The sequence below is a fragment of the Chiroxiphia lanceolata genome, chromosome 7 (assembly GCF_009829145.1).
Source record: "Chiroxiphia lanceolata isolate bChiLan1 chromosome 7, bChiLan1.pri, whole genome shotgun sequence".
NCBI lineage: Eukaryota > Metazoa > Chordata > Aves > Passeriformes > Pipridae > Chiroxiphia > Chiroxiphia lanceolata.
In genome coordinates, this window is record NC_045643.1 from 21,631,775 (window position 1) to 21,647,512 (window position 15,738).

Genomic DNA, 15,738 nt, shown 5'->3' on the forward strand with positions numbered 1-15,738 from the left:
TAGAGAGATTTCTATATTTGTCTATAGAAAATTCTCTGTTCTCCTTCTCCCTGTCCCTGAGATAGTTTGTCAAGCTAACTGAACAATCTGTATAGTTCCTTTCAAATGCTCAGGAAACAATACAGTAAGTCCCAAACCAAGAGCATGCAAAAAATTGGCTATGTTCCATTTTTCAGTCGTTAATTCAGATACATTTTAGTGAGTGAGCAAGAAAGAATCTTCGGAATTTGTGAAATACAATAATTGAAAGGTTTAAGTGGGGGAAAGATTTATCTCAGCTTAGTGTTTCTAGGATGTCAGTTCTTTGGTTATGCTTCTGCTTTTAATCTTGTTTCTCTGCTTTGTGGGGAGCAGGAAGGAAAGGAAGGGTCAGCTGCTCACACAGCCGAGCCCGGGAAGGAGCTGTGCTGGAGCTCTGTTTTCCCTAAGAGCGTGATTAGTACAGTTTTGATGACTTAGCTAAGGTGTTCCCTACCTTGGGGAGGAAATCTCGGGTTCTATGTGGTAGCATCATCCCTTCTTACAATGTCATCTCTCGTGTTGTAATATAGACATTGTTGGCTGGTTGTTGTTTTTTTAATGGAGAGACCAAATAAGTGTACGGGTTAATACAATCCTTTTACATAGGATATTCTCTTTGGAAAGACAGTGTATGCCAGCACTAGCTGCTCTGATACTTATAGTACAGAGAAATGTGTGTGGTGTGTGTCTGGTATGATGGAAAAAAGGGAGAGAGTGGATGAGCTCTGCTAAGAGCTCCCTGCTCTTAATCCTGAGCCACGTCAGGAGCATTCTAAAGCAGTTTATCTTCATATGTCGTCTTGTATATAACACAAAAAAAAAAAGAAACAACACTAAACACCACCAAACTCATTTCTATGTATGGCTTTTCTACACCTTCAGATCAAAGTTATTTTCTTCAGGCTGGACTAAATTATACACAGGTCCCAGGAGTGAAGGACACTGAATTAATGCACTATGTCAACCAGTCCTGGTTATAGAATATTTTTATCGAAGTGTGAGACGCAACATCTCTTTACTATTTCATTAAAAATTAATGTGTAGATTTCCAAAAAGCAAAAAGCATAAATAACATAAATTTTGTGAAAGGTTTGTACACTGCGGACACGTTGAGGATTTTTTTTTTAGTATCAGATTACTTCTATATATACATTTAATCAGTATTTGTTCTCATTTAGCTAATTAGCAGAGGTACTCTAATCTCAGTAAAGCAACTGTTCATACCTTTCCTATGTTGGTAGTTTTTTCCTTTAAAAGGAAAGCAATATTCCTGGTTGCAAGCTGGAGCATTATATTATTGGCCCATATAAATTTGCTTTTTCACTTTTGTTAGTTGAATGTAATGAGTCAAACCTGACTACAGTTATTTGAAACTTACTGAAATTGAGCTTTGCCTTCAAATTTGCAAAGTGAATAGGGCTGGCTAGATAAATGTCTGGAATTAGCCTTCTGTTGCTGTACATAAAGCTGTGAAATACATATATACTTTTTTTTAAGTGTGGTGAGTGAAAAATATATGGAAAATTATATTGTAGTGCAATTTATACAAAGTGCTGCTGCTGTTAATTGGAGGAAAATACATTTTATATAACTCTTGCTATGTAACTTGGTCTTGTGTTTTAGGGCAAGGTGATTTTCTAGCATTTTCGAACAGCTTGATATAAAAATAATTCAGCATCAGTTAAATCTCTATTGTGCTCCCACTTTGTTCAAATAAAGTATGTCCCTTTATGGCAGTTTTAACCCCATTTATCCTCATGCACAAGTGCTCACCTGTTATTTACTCACATAAGAGAAGGTCGATACTGCAGAACAAGGGGAGTGCTCTGTTGTGACATAAAACATACATATTCATTAGCTCTGCTGTCCCTATGGACATGTGTGGTATGTCCTGATGATCTTCATTTGGCAAAAGGAAGCGAGCTTAAGAAGGAAATTGTCTTAATGGATTTACGATACATGAAAAAAAGGTTTTAAAAATGCTTTATTTGTGGTAAGGAACCAAAGCAATAATTCTAATGTGAATGAAAGAGTAAAAGGAAGCAATTTACTGAAAGATGATTAGCAACAGAAATGGAAAAAAATAGAATCCAATATTTGAAAATTATAATTTTCATATGTTAATTTTTTCTTCCTAGAAGAGCTTAGGTCAAGATCTGAATGTTCCATAACAGTCTCCCTAGTACTGAAAATTTATTCCTTCTACCTTCACTTACTTGCTAAAAAACAAGTTCAGGGTTTTGTGTTTCACCTGCTTCAGTTGATTACATGAGAAACATGATAAGGCATGAAGGTATTTTGTCTGCTCTGCTTTTAAGGATCTGTGTTATTCTCTTTCAAGGTAAATGCGCCCTAAACTTCGCTTCTGGAAGGGAAACCAAATAAAGGGCTACTTCTGCTATTTTGTTGCTTAAAAAAGAGTATATGTTGCTGACTTTTAGAAGGTTCAGTTGGTTTATTGGAGCCTTGAAAGAAGCACTTCGGTGGGAGTACAATCAAGCTCCATGTCTAAACTATTTTGCATTTGCAAATATACATAAATACTTGTGCCAAGTGGCCAAGTATTCATTCATGATTACGTTTTATCATCTGAATATTTTATTTCTCAGAATCACTAGTTATCCTGCAGTAGTTATGTTGATTCTCATGTTTATATAGGCATAAATTGCAGATTATGTGGTATATTAAATGTTTTTAAAATAAGCTATGTGTGCATTCATTAGACTGCAAAAAGTAATTTTTTAAAATAAAAGTTATGCTTACATTTGTTTACAGTTATTGTTCTTGTGAGTATTCTCTCAGAAATTATTATGATCTTATTCATTTGGCATTGACAAAGCACAGTAGATCCTTTAAAGGCATGGTACTGTTCAGAGCTACTTGACAAAACAGCTTAAAATTTAAATCCTGCCAAGAGAAAGCATCGTAATAGGTTAAAAGGAAACACGGTTGTTGCTTTTGTCAGCGTTTTCTAGTTGATTTAGAAAAGTGTTATGGGGAAATGAGTACAGTGAGGGCAGACTGATAAAGTCAAATATTTCAAAGATAAACTAAAATTAATCATAAATATGACCAATTCTCTAATATAACTGAGGTTCTGGTTCAAGATGTGTGCATAAATGGTTTTGCTTGCAGTAAGGACAACTGTGCATCAGTGTGATCAGAGTGCAAGGATAGGGTCCTGAACTGAGAATGTTTTTGTGGCAAGGACTGCTGCCACAGAGAAACCAATACCTCCATGATGGGCAGCATCCTGGGAGGTCGTGTGAGTGCTTAAGTAATGGCTACAGTCCCCACAGCCACATCTGTGGGCTGCTGCTGGGTTGGCCTATGGATCTGACCTACTTCTGCTGGCAAAAAATGCTAGTGCCATCTCTGGACCTAGTTCCCCTTTGCTTCTTGACTATTATTTTCCTTATTTCTGTTTCTTAAGGCCTTTGAAGCTGATGGATCTCCTAAAGGCTGTTTAGCCAGAAATGTCTTTGTGACTATCAAAGGCACTGCTTTATGTAAATGGCAGGGAGGGGGCTTGGGGGAGAGAGAACTCATTTGCTGTAGATGTATTACAATTTGCTGTTGTAAGGTGTGAAAGTGTGATTTTAAAGGAATAATCATTTGACAATATTTAAGTTAAATAGTGGGGATGTATCAGTTTGAGATTTCACATCTGGAATTTCGTTTTTAACAGGTCCAGAATCTCATAAAATATATAGCATTTTTCTTACTGCTTTTATCTCTTAAGTGCTGTTGACATATATGTGATCCTCCATATTACTCATGATTTAAGTGTTTTGTTTTAAAGACTGAAATGCTTTCGCTACCTTGCTAGATGGAAATTGTATTGTAAATACCCTGCCAACAGCTTGCTGCCAACAACAACTGGTGCGTGGGGCATGCATATATGTAAGGGGAAGAACAGACCCCTACCAAGAAAATGCTGAGAGCACTTTCCAGGCCTGTTTTTGTGAGTCTGTGGCTGCCACTTACTGAAAAAAGCTTCCAAAGTTGGGACTGTACAGCTGGGCATCTCAGTTGGAGGTTCATCCTCCCACCGAGTCCTTTGACGTCAAAGGAGTTCCTCATGGACTGGAGCAGAGGTCTTCACTGAGTAATTAGAAAATAAATGTGGGAATAATTTTCTTTTCTTTTTTTTTTTTTCTGCAAAACATAATTAACTCAATCCACTCTTCAAAATCCCTCCTGTTTCCAATTAAGAGAGATCAGTTGCACTATCTTCAAACAGCTGAAATTATGCTTATTAATAAAAAATGGAGTGTAAAAGAATTGTTTTATCTTGAATTAATTTTTATTATTATGCGACATATGACAGTATACAGTCTTATGAAATATTATCAGATTTAGTACAAATCCAGGGAGTTGTGTGTCCTACATCTTGAACAGCGGTTACAGTATGACTCATTCAGTTAGCTCTGCCCCATGCTTAAGAAGGATTTTAAAATGTGGATTTAGGGTCTGAAGTTCAAGGTCCTAACACCTTCAGCTCAGTAAGACATTTGAGGCATACTGGCCAGTGAAGTACCTATTCAAGTCAATAGCTGTTGTGGCAGAGCCAATATCTGTACGTCCACAAGAAGAAAACCCTTGGCTAAAATCATTATGGTCTGTTGTGTAAATACTCAGTGTCTTGAATAATTGTGGACAGGGCTGAGAGTAGCAGTTCAGTGGGCAGGGACAGTTTTTGGGGTCTTTGGCAAAACATGTAGGCAATCCAAAGTGATTAAGTTCACATCCACTTTCAAGTCTAGAGGGAAAACAGTTGGTGGTCAGGGCTGTGATTTTGGAGTTGTTTCCTACCTTGAACAGTGTGTTCCCACCAGTCTGTTATGGACACTTACAGAAGCATCTCATTTACTTGTTCCCTCCTGCTACAGTCTAACCCTTTTCAACAGCACATTAGGCAGTTGCTTGGATCATATTAACAACAGGCCTGAAGTTAGCCTACTTGAACTACTGATGTTTACAAAGGAACCTGCAGATCTGTGCTAGGTAGGACCTGTGTACTGCAGGGGTGAACAGGCAGGAATAGAGAAGAATTATTTCCTTTTGCCTCAGGTATGTTGAAGGAACAGTTGGAGGCCCCTGAGCCAAACTGAGACTTTGGTAGGCTGCTTGGGAAGGTTGATGGGCTCCCTGTTTCTAGTGTCTTGTGCACAATAGCTCTGTGACATTCAGGTGTTTTTCACCAGCATTTCTGGAAGTGAAATGCAACCTCTGATGGTATCTTCAGAAAATCACAGCTGCATATGATTTAATTTTAGTTTGATTATTTCATTAGAGGCGTAAATAAATGAGAGGTTTACTAAAGTCCCAGTATCCTTTGTGTAAAGCACATTGTTGCTACCCAAGTTGGTGAGTTGGGACACTAAATTCTATATGGTGGTTTCATCCAGTGTGGTCTTAGCTAGTATTTCTGGACATTTCCATGCCTATTTTCAACAGAAACTCTTGTATTTAAATTGAAAGGAAAGGCTAGTTATTTATCTTTTTTGACAGATATAATCCTGTAAGGGGATGAGAAATTTGACCTGATACTGAGGGCACCAGCACTGGGGGGTTCTTTGTATGCACAAACTCATTCAAGCTCCCAGCAGAATCAGGCCCAGGATGTGTAGGATGTTGCTTGTTCCTTTTTGCATTCAGATTGCAATGTTATTTTTTTGCAACTGGCATTTTTTTTCCTTTTTTTTTTTTGTTTCTTTTAATTCATAGATCTGAATATATAAGTAGACTTCTGCCATATGAAATTGTTATATGTGAAAATGATGAAGTATTGTGTATTATATTTTCCATTTTCAGGCTAAAAATTAGAAGGGGAAAAATGGTCAAACACTTGGTTCAAAGTAGTTCAATAATGAAATTGCTGGCTATAATTACTTTAAACGTAATTCAGATAGATCCAGCTGGAAGAATTATGGAAGAGAGATGTACAGCAAGGCTGTCAGGACAAGGAAAAATACATACTGCAAAAAAGCCTACACTCCCTCTCTATATAATGCATTAAATTTATCTTAAAAGCAGTTCTCTGATAAGTACATACCTGTACTTAAAGAACAGAATCCTTTCCTTTTGCCTTTTACAGCCCATACCTGCACACTTTACACAGTTCAAAAATGTCGATAGCTCAGAGGATTCCTAAGTTAGCAAAGTTTTTTTTTTGAAAAATACATTCAGCCTTGCATTGCTTCTGGATTTTCAGTAAGTTATTAAGCAAATACATTATCTGCAGGACTGTGGTTTGTGTCAGAGTTCAAATTACACTTAAATAAAAAATGCAGCCTCTAAATATGCCCTCATTTACCTGATTTTAGACGTTTACGTCAGCATTTGGATTCCTAAGACAAGGAATGCAGGAAGATTTATCAGCTCAAACAAAAAGCAATTACTAAAGAAAATTTAAAATATGGAGAGGAAGTGGCTACAAACAGGAGGACAGGAGGGACAGAAATATTTGCATAATTAGAAAGAACTACAGCTTCTTCTTTTTATATCCCAAGTCAGACGTTTGACTTTCTTCAAACAATTTTTGAACTATTAACAAATAGAGTCAGACCTAGCAAAAGTTTGCTACTTTCTCAATTATTATCAAATTGAGGAAATGGCTCTTTGTGCCCCCCCAGTCCAGACCATTCTACTGGTCTCCATGTAAATACTTCTTCACTGCTTACTAAAGCAAAAAATATGCTTATGGTTAACTATTAACCTATGCTTCCAAATAACACTAATGATTGCGATGTGCTGGAATAAATGCTCATGTTTCATGGGATGAGAACAGTCCTGTTCTCTTAAGCTTATCTAATCAAAGCCTAATCCTGCCTTTACAGCCTTTGTTAAATGCACTGGTATTTAATATGCATCAATAAATAAACTTTCAATTATTGTGCAGTGAGCATATCCAAAGATAGCATGACAATGTGAAACTACTGGTCTATCTAGCAATTATTCTAAATAAAGGATGCTGATGATGTGATTTCCCCCCTCCTCTTATAATGGATAATTTAGATTTTCTGACATTCTTTTGCAGCCTAATAATAAGGAAAATAAATTAATCTAGACAAATAAAATTCAAAGGATTTAATTTCTACACCATCTAAGTACATCTCCCCCCTGTGACTAGAAATTTAATTATTTTAAGAGCACATGATCCATTCTAAATAAAAAGACAATTGATGAAATTTTTTAAGTATTTGTGAAAGGTATTTTGAAAAGCTTACAAAGTGGGTAGTGTGTGATATATGTTGTTGTACTCTGACCTAGTGCATTCTTTTATCTCTTTAAATTGAATAGCCTTTCTTTTACAAGCAGTTAATGTGCCAAAAGCATATTCACTAACTACAGCGCAAGTACCAGCCCGGCCAGCTTTTCTGCTCCATCCATGTCTATTTTACCTTCTTTTTCAAGAGTTTCACTGCTGCTTTACTATATTCTTTGCAAAGAGTCTTTCTCATGGCATCTGTTCATTAGTATCTAGTGAAACATCAGTCTACTCAAGTTCTGCATCTCTGTAACAGAAGCTTTCGTATTTTGGTAACCTTATAAGCCAAATATTGCAGAACACATATAGGGTTTGTTTGGTTGGTTGGTTTGGTTGGCTTTTTTTGTTTAATGGGGCAATGAACTTGTATGATATTATGCAGTTCCATGTTACAGGAACATTCATATTTTTGCCTTTTAAAAAAGCTTGTAGTAAATATCATGACATTAGAAGAATTTTAGATACTGATTGCTTGCACTTGGCTCTTGGTGATTTGCACTTCAGATTTCCAGCAGAATGTAACAAAGTATGATTTCTGGAAAGCTTGATAGTTTCTCATTAAAATTGTATTTTTTAATGCAATCATTTAATTGCATGATTTCTATAATTTCTCCCAATTTCATGATCTACTTACTCCCTCTGAAAGGCAGTGGTTGAAATATCAGAAACAATTAGCAAAAAATATTATATTATTGCTAAATGAAAGAAATAAATCTGCCAAAATCTCAGTCTCAAAGCTGCATTTGTCAAAAGCACTTCTCTGAATTAACTTTTGTAGCATAACTGTATAATTGTTAGCAGACATTTTTCTCAAGTTGTCAAAGTGTTTGAAAAAAGAGAGAAAGAGAACACTTATGAAGAAAAAACCCACAAGTAATTAATGGCGTGCTCAGGTGGAGTGAGATTTGCAATACTTGTACTAACAAAATATAAGGCTCAATTAGAGGTACTTTGCAGTTTTCAGCCTAAGTTTAAATGATTTTGAGATTTGCAAATACATGAATCAAAAAAAAAGAGAATAATCCAAATGCAAATTAGTGCAACCACAATAAATATAATTGCAAATGAATCTGTTGCTTTATTCATTTATTGTGTAATTACTGCAATCCTTCCCACCTTGTTTTCAGTATTTCTTAATCATTAAGTCGGAAGCATGACAGCAGTGCCAGCCCTGGCATGATTCTCTTTGACTAAAACCTTGTAAATTAACACAATTAGCACAGCATCATCCTGCTAATTAACTTCCAGTGTCTGGTGCAGTGGTTTTGCAAACAAGGAAGAGGGAGTCAGAAGGGAATAAACATGCCATTCTGTTACCAAACTGTGTGCTGTGTTAGGCTTAGCTCAGCGAGGCTAAGCTGGCCATGTCAGATGCCAGAGTCAGGCAATGAAGAGCTAAAGGGGTTGGGGAGAGAAACAGGAGGGGGTAGAAGCTGTCAAAATAGACTGCAGTAATTCAGAGGGGAGCGAGTGCCACAGATGCTTCATTTCGACTAGGCCTCCGCCTTATCAGAGAATCTGTGCCAGAGGGCACAAGACTGTTTGCAAAAATCACTTTTAGTAATACGAGAGAGATTAAGGAGGTCTATTTGACACAGCTGTACAAAACACAGCAATGTGTCTGCCATGCATAGGTACGAGTTGGAGGGGGTTATCTAACACTTGTAAATTGCTCGTACGCGATGCAGTGGATCACAAGGGGGGATAATTCACATCACATTATTAAAAGATTAATTGCTCTAAAATAAGTTTGCATTTTTTCTTTTTTTTTTTTTTTATTTTTTTATTGATAGGTTTTTTTTGGTTTGTTGTTGTTTGTTTGGGGGGTTTTTATAGCTAGCTGTGAAAGCCACAGAACTTTTAGGGACTTGGCTTCATTTCCTTTTCCTTTTCTTCATCTTTTTTTTTTTTTATTTTTTTCTTTAACCCTCTTTCTTTGTACCCTGGAGGCTGTGAAGCGGAGGGGGGGGAAGAGAGAGCAAGCAACGAGACCGACAGACAAGTCATGCTTGTTTTTTTTTCCAGACCCTCAACAACAGAACTGAGAGGCAGAAAGGAGCCAGTTGTAATTCATACCGAGTTGTAGGCTTTGTGTGATGAAAGCGACAGAGCGCTGCCTGGGAGATTGCTTTGCTGCACTCCACGAAGCAGATTTGAAACTGTCGTGGACCACTTTATGAGGTTGGATTATGGAATGACCTGCTATGTCTGTGTCATATTGTTCTGCGCAGGGTGCATTATACTCTGCTAACTAGGTGTTCAGTACCAAATAAGAGAGGTATCCTAGATGTGATCTGTCAGCTGTGTCTCATATTTTTATATTGGTTAAAATATAAAATTGAAACAGTGATGAAAGAGGACAGAGCCTTGTATGTTAACAGTAAATCTGCACTCAGAGTATTTAAAATACACTGTCTTATTTAATTACTTTGAGAAATATAGCATTACCTGTATTTTTTATACAAACAAATAACCCGCTACTGGATTGGCAAAAAATGTGGCTACACGTGTATGTGCCTGTAATAAACCAAGCAGTTCATAGTGCTTCATAAGGCCGTTGCATTTTCTTTCTTTAAGGACTGGTGGTGTTAAGTACAGTGTTTCAGAGAGCTGAAGAAGTTTGCAGATAGTATGTTTGAGAACTCATTTAAAAACATGTGAAAGAGGCTGAGGTCATTGTTAACTTTGTTTTTCCTGCTGCCCTAGGCTTGAAGATGCAGTGGACGCCGGAGCATGCCCAGTGGCCAGAACAACACTTCGACATCACTTCAACCACCCGGTCCCCTGCCCACAAGGTAGAAGCCTACCGGGGGCACCTGCAGCGCACCTACCAGTATGCCTGGGCCAACGATGACATCTCAGCTCTGACCGCCTCCAATCTGCTGAAAAAGTATGCAGAAAATATTCTGGTATTTTGGAAGGCCCAGCCGAGCGGCCCATTCTCAGCAATTACTCTGAAGCTCCCTCGGGACTGGTGAACGGTCGGAAGAATGAAAGTGAGCCTTGGCAGCCATCGCTGAACTCGGAGAGTGTGTATCCCATGAACTGTGTCCCAGATGTCATCACCGCCAGCAAAGCTGGGGTAAGTGCAGCCCTCCCTCCCGCAGATGTCTCAGCCAGCATCGGGAGCTCTCCTGGGGTGGCCAGTAACTTGGCTGAACCCAATTACTCCAGCAGCACCTGTGGAAGTCACACCGTTCCCAGTCTTCATTCAGGGCTCCCATCTCAGGAATATGCCACAGGATACAACGGCTCGTACTTGCATACCAGTTACAGCAGCCAGCCAGCACCTGCACTTCCATCCCCTCATCCATCTCCCCTGCATAGCTCGGGACTTTTACAGCCCCCCCCCCCCACCACCACATCAGCCCTCGTCCCCGGCTACAACGGGACCTCTAACCTCTCCAGTTACAGCTACCCTTCTGCCAGTTATCCTCCTCAAACCGCTGTTGGCCCTGGGTACAGCCCTGGGGGTGCCCCACCACCCGGCTTACCTGCCTTCAGGAATCCCTGCTCCAACCCCTCTGCCCCCCACCACTGTCCCCAGCTACTCCTACCAGGGCCACGGTCTGACGCCCATCGCGCCGTCTGCCCTGACAAACAGTTCAGCCAGCTCTCTCAAAAGGAAAGCTTTCTACATGGCAGGGCAAGGAGAAATGGACTCCAGTTATGGAAATTACAGCTATGGCCAACAGGATCTACACAGAGTCCCATGTATCGAATGCCAGACAACAGCATTTCTAATGCAAACAGGGGGAATGGTTTTGACAGAAGTGCTGAAACATCATCCTTAGCATTTAAGCCAACAAAGCAGCTAATGTCCTCTGAACAGCAAAGGAAATTCAGTAGCCAGTCCAGTAGGGCTCTAACACCCCCATCCTATAGTACTGCTAAAAACTCCCTGGGTTCGAGATCAAGTGACTCATTTGGGAAGTATACCTCCCCAGTAATGAATGAGCACGGTGATGAGCACAGGCAGCTCCTCCCTCACCCAATGCAAGGCCCGGGACTTCGTGCAGCTACCTCATCCAACCACTCTGTGGACGAGCAACTGAAGAATACTGACACCCCCTCATTGACCTTGTTACCAATGAGATTATCAACCAAGGACCTCCTGTGGACTGGAGCGACATTGCTGGCCTAGATCTGGTAAAGGCCGTCATTAAGGAGGAGGTTTTATGGCCAGTATTGAGGTCAGATGCATTCAATGGACTGACTGCTCTACCTCGGAGCATCCTTTTATTTGGACCTCGGGGAACAGGCAAAACATTAATGGGCAGATGTATAGCTAGTCAGCTGGGGGCCACGTTTTTCAAAATCAGTGGCTCTGGCCTTGTCACAAAGTGGTTAGGGGAAGGAGAAAAAATTGTCCATGCCTCCTTCCTTGTGGCAAGGTGTCGCCAGCCCTCGGTGATTTTTGTTAGTGACATTGATATGCTCCTTTCCTCTCAAGTGAGTGAAGACATAGTCATAAGTAAGTCGGATGAGAACCGAGTTCCTTATGCAGCTGGACACTGTACTGACTTCTGCTGAGGACCAAATAGTAGTAATTTGCGCCACGAGTAAACCAGAAGAAATTGATGAATCTCTTCGAAGGTACTTCATGAAACGACTTTTAATCCCACTTCCTGACAGCACAGCGAGACACCAGATAATAGTACAACTGCTCTCACAGCACAATTACTGTCTCAATGACAAGGAGGTTGCACTGCTTGTCCAGCGCACAGAAGGCTTTTCTGGACTAGATGTGGCTCACTTGTGTCAGGAAGCCGTGGTGGGCCCACTCCATGCCATGCCAGCCACAGACCTTTCAGCCATTATGCCCAGCCAGTTGAGGCCAGTTACATATCAAGACTTTGAAAATGCTTTCTGCAAGATACATATCTCAAAAAGAGCTTGATACATATGTTGAATGGAACAAAAATGTTTGGTTGCAGTCAGTGATGCTACTTAAAAAAAATGTAATGAATGTTGGCACACACAGAATCTGCTACATAGGGTAGAAAACCCTTTTCAGTAGTGTTAAAATTGCAAAGGGTACTGGGAAGACTACAATTTACCTTGCCTCTAAAGAGCCAGGGTATACTTGAAGGAAAAGTGCATCAAACAAGAGCTGCTGATCTGAAAAAGCCACACATGACAGAAAGCGCATGTTGATGCTCAGTTCTGTTCAAGCTAGACAATACTCACCAAGGAGCAAGGTGCAAGTGGGTTGATTTCAGAAGGACATGAACCCTGTGTTGATTCCATTCTGCTGTTCTTGAGATTTAGTTGCTGTCAAGTGCCTGAAGTGGTGCTTTATTTTTTGTTTGCCTCACAATTACATTGGTGGCATGTGCTAATATAAAGAGCTTTAACTTCAAACATTATTGGACTAAAGAGATGAACGGTTGTGTTGCGACAGAGAGCCAGATTTTTGCTATTCTAAGAGCAACAGTATTCCTCAATCCTGTCTGTTCTGTGGTGTTAAACTAAGAACAGGTAAAACAGGGTAATGGTAATCTGGACCTTAATTTCTGCAGTTCATTTCTTTTAATGTTCTGTCTGCAAAAACTCAGGAAAGTGATTGTGATTTGTACAGTACCTCAAAGGAATGTGTTGAAAGCACTATGTACTGCTGAGAGTTATAGGCTAGGCTTCAATGTTACTTTATATTAAATATGTATGTTTACCTCAACAATTGGAAAATGGCAAGGAAAATTACTTTGAATGTATCCAGGAAAAAACTAAAGTGTGATATGACTGAAGCTTTACAGTTTTTAAAAATAGAAACAGAAGCATTTCCCCATGTTCAGGAATGGTTCTTTTGCCAATTTGTCAGATCAAACCAGAGCAGAGTGATTTTTCTTGTTGGTAAACTGTAACAGTTTTCAGCATATTGCTCTTTGATAATTACATGATACAGTCTTTAGAAGGTGCATAGATGAATAAAAGAGCCACTTAATCGGTTTATGTTAGCATCTGAAACAGTCAAACATAAGATTTGGTAGGATTCTGAGAGGCAAATTACCTTAAGCTGTGACTGCTGGCCTTCATTGCATGGCCCTAGTCATAGTTTTGAGGCTATTTTGGTGAAGTTGTAGGGAGTAGAATCAGTATAGGTCGCTGGCAGAGCTACGAGTTGCAGAGCTGTTTATAGCAATGCAGTGGACTGTGACCAAACAAACAGTACAAATAAAGCAAAACTGAACCCTCAAAGTACATTTACTTCCCTTCCCAAACTGTAAAGCTGAGTTTTTGTTGTGTATGTACGGCTTCATTGTCCTTACTGCAATATTCATTTAGCATCCATTACTAATCTTAGGCTGAAGTGTGCCCACCATTATTTCTACCTCAGTTTTGTTACATTTCTCTTGGAAAGCAAAGTAAGAAATAGGGCAAAAAACACCACCAACACAAGTCAGATTACATTAGGAATGTGAACCTGCTAAACAAGTTTCAGAGAGCTGCTGTTTTTTCCCCTGCAGTCAAGTTTTTCTCTGTGTTAGTGCTCTTTACCCCCTCCTTTTTCCTCCCACAAATATACATATCCTGGTGTCTTCCTTCTGGAAAGACTCGCTGGCATGTGTGGCATTTTGCTCAGTTCACCCTCCCCACCCCTTTGGCCCCCCTCTTTCTTTTTATCCTTTAATGCTTTCTGTGCAACTCTTTTGGTGACAGCTGACTGATGTTGGGTAATGTCTCTGAGCAAGAGCAGTGTGTGTTGCAGCTGCCCAAAGCCTCTGCCATCACATGAACAAAACAGCCTTGCTTTTTTTGAATGTATTTTTTGTTTGTTTACTTTAAAGAAACAGTAACAAAACTGTTGCAAAGCACTGGCATTTAATGTTTCTCTTAAGTAATGTACGTTCAAGACCATTAAATAAATGCACTGAAAAGCCCCAAGAAGAGAGATACCAATCTGTTACTAGGTCATGTTTGTCTTCTCAAAAATTGTACAGACCTTGTCCATTTTGTTAAATCGGTGGAGACATTTACGTTCAGAAAGCTAATGAGGGATTTTGTGATATTGCTGGAAATTTATGACTCTTGATTATTACTTTCCTTTATTTTTCTTTTAAGATATATATATATTTAGATAGAACATGCTAAAAACAGAGCAAATAAACCAAAATCTAATTTAAGATGGATTCCTGGCAAACATTTTGTCTATCTAAAACTTTATGTTTTAAGCATAAAAGTACCATTTTAAAAACAGTGCCTTTCATTAAGGATGTAGAAAGTAAGATTTAAGTACATCACCTGCTTTTCTTTATTTCCTTTTTTTTCTTTTCTTTTTTTCTTTTAATTTTTAATTATTTTTTCTTTTCAACAGCAATTACAGTCTATGATCCTTGTTATGACCCAGTCTTTCTGCTTACCCAAACCCCCACAGACTGCTTCTTCACCCTGGTCATTCCACCATCCTCATATTTGGGAGATCCTGATGTCCCCATTAGCCCTAGGTTCACACTGATCACACTGGCAAGTACGCTGTTGCATATTGCTGACCCAATTTCTGTCTTAGACATTGCCTTTCATACCTGCCGTTGAGCTATGCTCATTTAAAAGGCTCAGACAAGTTTCAATAAACTGTTTCTCCTAACTGTACTCCTAACAAATTTTTTTTGCAGCTTAGAAAATGAAAACTTAACGCACTAGAGTTTTTTTCCCCTCTTTTTATCCAGTAGCCAAACCAAAAGAAAGCAAAATTGTAGATGGTCCCTTTGACTTCCAGCTTTAAGTCATTCTCTTTAAAAAGTCCTTCTGGGAAACAGATTTTTCAAATGTTAACCAAAGTGAGAGGCAGGCAGAAACTGAGATGGTGTGCAAATGCAGGTTCTACACACACATGCTCATGCTCTTCAGGTCTTGATTCAGCTTTGGGGCAGCAGAAAAAAAATTCACCCCTATCACAGCTGCTGTAAGGAGAGGAAAACAGAGCCAGATTGTTACCCAAATCTTTCCTACCGCCGACTGTCCTTGACTTTGCTCTGGGAGGGTACCTGTTGAATTTGGTGAGAACTTGGCCAGGAACTGCTAACAGGAGGCACCTTAACCCTTCTCCAAGTGGTTTCTGGTCACTCCTCTGATGGAATTCAGGGCTGAACTGGCTAAACCCCCTGCCACATCCTGTCTTTCTTGCTGCTTTTCTTCCTCCTCCCACATTCAGCCCCTGCTTTTTCCCTAGTGAGCAGGTTTTGGCATGCTGCTGGTCCTTCACCCCTCAGCAGCCTTCTTGTCAAGGAGGGTCCAGGAAGGGCAGAAGAACGATCCTGAACTTGAGCGGGTCCCAAAGGTTAGGATTGTTTTTGAGAAGAGAGATGAAATATGTTTTAATGGTGTTTTCAGGATTAAGTATTTGCTGGTCTTAGACATTTCCATGGTAGAAGGCTGTTTGTTGTCTTTTACAATTAGGCGAAGCTGGGGGCTGCTGCCACAGAAATGTCAAAGTGGCTGGGGGC

General features: G+C 39.5%; 1 protein-coding gene across 1 annotated transcript in view; it reads left to right on the forward strand.

The window, feature by feature from the left end:
* Positions 1–12,238, forward strand: part of FIGN (fidgetin, microtubule severing factor) — a 98,557-nt gene extending 86,319 nt beyond the window's left edge. The window contains 8 exon segments of the mRNA XM_032693415.1: positions 10,001–10,189; positions 10,192–10,780; positions 10,782–10,987; positions 10,990–11,361; positions 11,364–11,761; positions 11,763–12,172; positions 12,174–12,213; positions 12,215–12,238. Coding sequence (XP_032549306.1) covers positions 10,001–10,189; positions 10,192–10,780; positions 10,782–10,987; positions 10,990–11,361; positions 11,364–11,761; positions 11,763–12,172; positions 12,174–12,213; positions 12,215–12,238 — 2,228 coding nt within the window.
* Positions 12,239–15,738: the final 3,500 nt, after the last annotated feature.